General features: G+C 55.0%; 2 protein-coding genes across 2 annotated transcripts in view; one reads left to right on the forward strand and one right to left on the reverse strand.

Moving 5' to 3' along the window:
- Positions 1–10: 10 nt before the first annotated feature.
- Positions 11–1,394, reverse strand: PTSG_05322 (uncharacterized protein). Its single transcript, XM_004993837.1, has 5 exons — positions 1,118–1,394; positions 827–899; positions 517–635; positions 289–408; positions 11–132 (listed from the first exon to the last, which is right to left on the reverse strand). Exons 1-5 carry the CDS (start codon positions 1,199–1,201, stop codon positions 52–54), a joined length of 477 nt encoding a protein of 158 aa, XP_004993894.1. The 5' UTR covers positions 1,202–1,394; the 3' UTR covers positions 11–51.
- Positions 1,395–1,939: 545 nt separating this feature from the next.
- PTSG_12293 (uncharacterized protein) overlaps positions 1,940–2,500 on the forward strand; it is a gene marked incomplete at both ends in the record, with an annotated part of 5,287 nt that continues 4,726 nt past the window's right edge. Inside the window, 2 exons of the mRNA XM_004993838.1 lie at positions 1,940–1,954; positions 2,350–2,416. Coding sequence (XP_004993895.1) covers positions 1,940–1,954; positions 2,350–2,416 — 82 coding nt within the window. The remainder of the gene's footprint in view (positions 1,955–2,349; positions 2,417–2,500) is intronic.

The following is a 2,500-nucleotide window of genomic DNA, read 5'->3' on the forward strand; positions in this document are numbered from 1 at the left end:
TACGCGGACGACACACACACACACACACACACACACACACACACACATACATCAGCTTGAGCCATTGGCCATCTGTTGCTTGTGAAACGCTTCCAACTCCTCCATCGCCTCAGATGTCATCGGTGCATGCGCCTGAACGACAGCGAGGAAGATGAGTAGATCGAGCGTGGTGGATGGCAACGCCAAAGATCAGATGGACGGATGGAAGGAGTGATGCAAGGTTGCGCAGACAGACACACCCACACAGACAAACACGCACGGTGTCTCTCCCCTGCGTCATCACCACACCTCCTCTGCGACAACTGCGGCCTGCGGCCACGTGACGGCGGCGTCGTTGCTCTGGGGATGCGATTCCAACTTCCACATGGTCAGCGTCTCAAGCTCATTCACAGGCGCCCACGTGCGCTCCTGTGCAGGTGCATGTGTGTGAGTGTGCGAGTGAGTGAGTGAGGTTGAGGACGCAGACAGAAGACAGAGGGTTCAACCGGCACAGAACGCCGTCCGCATGCGCAATACCTCAATGTCGCTCTGTGTTTGTGTCGTAGGCTGCAGATGGAGTGCTTTCATGCCCTTGGGTGGCTGAACCTGACACCCCTTGATGCTGCGTCCACGAAAGGTTGTGCTGAACAAATCACCTGAGCACGCACACGTGCAAGCGAGATCCGTCGTGAACAGAGACACAACGGTGAAGGGGATGGATGGTGAAGCGAAAGGCAAACGGGCTCCACCCGCATGTAAACGTATCTGAAGGCACCAGCACACGCACAAGCCGACGACAAAGGTGGCAAAGGAGGCGGGAGACACGATTCGCGTGCATCTCACACACCTTGGTCACCGTCAGGTTGCGGGTCCTGCTGCACAAGTGGTTCAAAGTACTTCTTGGCGTTGGCTTTGCCAGTCTGCGGTTGCCAGCGCTGGTATGAGAGGCGAAAGAAGAGTGTGGGGGGAGACGCATGCAAGTGCGCGTGTGCACAAACACAGACAGACAGACAGACAGACAGACAGACAGACAGGCAGACAGACAGACAGACAGACACACAGACACAGACACACAGACACAGACACACGCACACGCACACGCACACGCACGCACACACACATGCACAAGTTCTCTCACGTGGTGAATGGTGCATGGCAGGCAGTGCGCCGTCTTGTGCGTCTTGGCCGACGCCTTGGGATGCTCCACGAGTACAATATCCATGGTATGATGCACAGCCTGGCTGGCAGGTTTGGTGCTCGCCTCGCAGTGATGCTTGTCTCTCCCGTGCCTGGCTGCCTGGAACACTGAGCAGCAACGCAACCACAACACCACAACAACAATCGTTTGGAGTGCGCCAAAAACAGCACAAGCGCACAGGTTTTCTGCTGACACACGCACGAAGTCTTGTTGACGTTTGGAGAGTGGTGTAGATTGGTGTCGTGTGATGTTGTGCTGCTGCTGTTGAGAGCGTGAGAGCCAACAGCAAGGGACAACAGCAAAGGACAACAGCAAGGAGTGGCTGTATTCTTCTCTTCCTTTCCCCGCCGTCCTCGTTCCTCTGCCGCAGGATGGCCCTGCTGCCGAGCAAATGGAGCAGCTTCAACCTGCCCACAAAGTAAGCATTCTTGTTTTGTGTGTGTGAGTGAGTGATTGAGTGAGTGAACGAGTGAGTGAGTGTCTGTGTGTGTGTCTGTGATTGAGTGAGTGATTGAGTGAGTGTCTGTGTGTGTGTGTCCGTGATTGATTGAGTGAGTGAGTGAGTGTCTGTGTGTGTGTGTGCTGTAGTTGCTGACCTTGAGCTTCGTTCGCATCTCGCTCATTCCACACCTCTGCTCATACGCCCACAAAACCACCACCCTGTATGACGTGTAGCCGCCGGATATTGCTAGTGGTGTTCATCATACTCCTGCTCTTCTCCATTCACTGGCTCTACACACCACGGACCGTCACCACGCACCAATGGCAAACAGGTACGTACACACGCTGTGCGCTGCTCGCGCGCGTGTATGTGTTGTGTATGTGTGTTGTGTGTGTGTGTGTGTGTGTTGTGGCATTGTAGGCGTTTGTGCGTTCACGCCATCACTGCTCTTGTTGTGGAGTTGAGCGAGATTCCACTCTCCGTCTCCGTCTCTGTCCCTGTCTCCGTCTCTCCATCTCTTCATGCACCAGCCCTCCCCTGTACATGCATGTGACGAATGCAGGGTCCATCGCGACAGACACAACGTGCATCGGTGCATACATACAAGAAGTGCAATCGCACGTAAGATGCACACATGTGTTGTGTGTGCAGCTGTGTGTGCAGCTGTGTGCGTACATTCAACGTTTGTCTCATCATCTCATTGCTCAAACCTTGCGTGCACTGGTTGCAGGTTGACTATCGCCTCATCCCGTTGCAGGGCAGCGATTCCAAGGCAGCCGCATTGCCCGCTCTCATCGGTACACACTCGCGCATGCACATTGAGGCCTTGGCACGACAGAACGACGCGTGTGCTTCACCTGCTTCGCTTGCTTCGCTTGCTT

Source organism: Salpingoeca rosetta (genome assembly GCF_000188695.1).
Source record: "Salpingoeca rosetta unplaced genomic scaffold supercont1.12, whole genome shotgun sequence".
In the NCBI taxonomy this organism is placed as follows: Eukaryota; class Choanoflagellata; order Craspedida; family Salpingoecidae; genus Salpingoeca; species Salpingoeca rosetta.

Excerpts from the sequence above, each read along its gene's own strand:
- PTSG_05322 (XM_004993837.1), bottom strand. The coding sequence starts at position 1,201 with ATGGATATTGTACTCGTGGAGCATCCCAAGGCGTCGGCCAAGACGCAC. Across the intron at positions 900-1,117 it reads TGCCATGCACCATTCACCAC|ACTGGCAAAGCCAACGCCAA; the intron begins GTGAGAGAACTT and ends TGGCAACCGCAG. Across the intron at positions 133-288 it reads CCGCAGTTGTCGCAGAGGAG|GCGCATGCACCGATGACATC; the intron begins GTGTGGTGATGA and ends GCTGTCGTTCAG.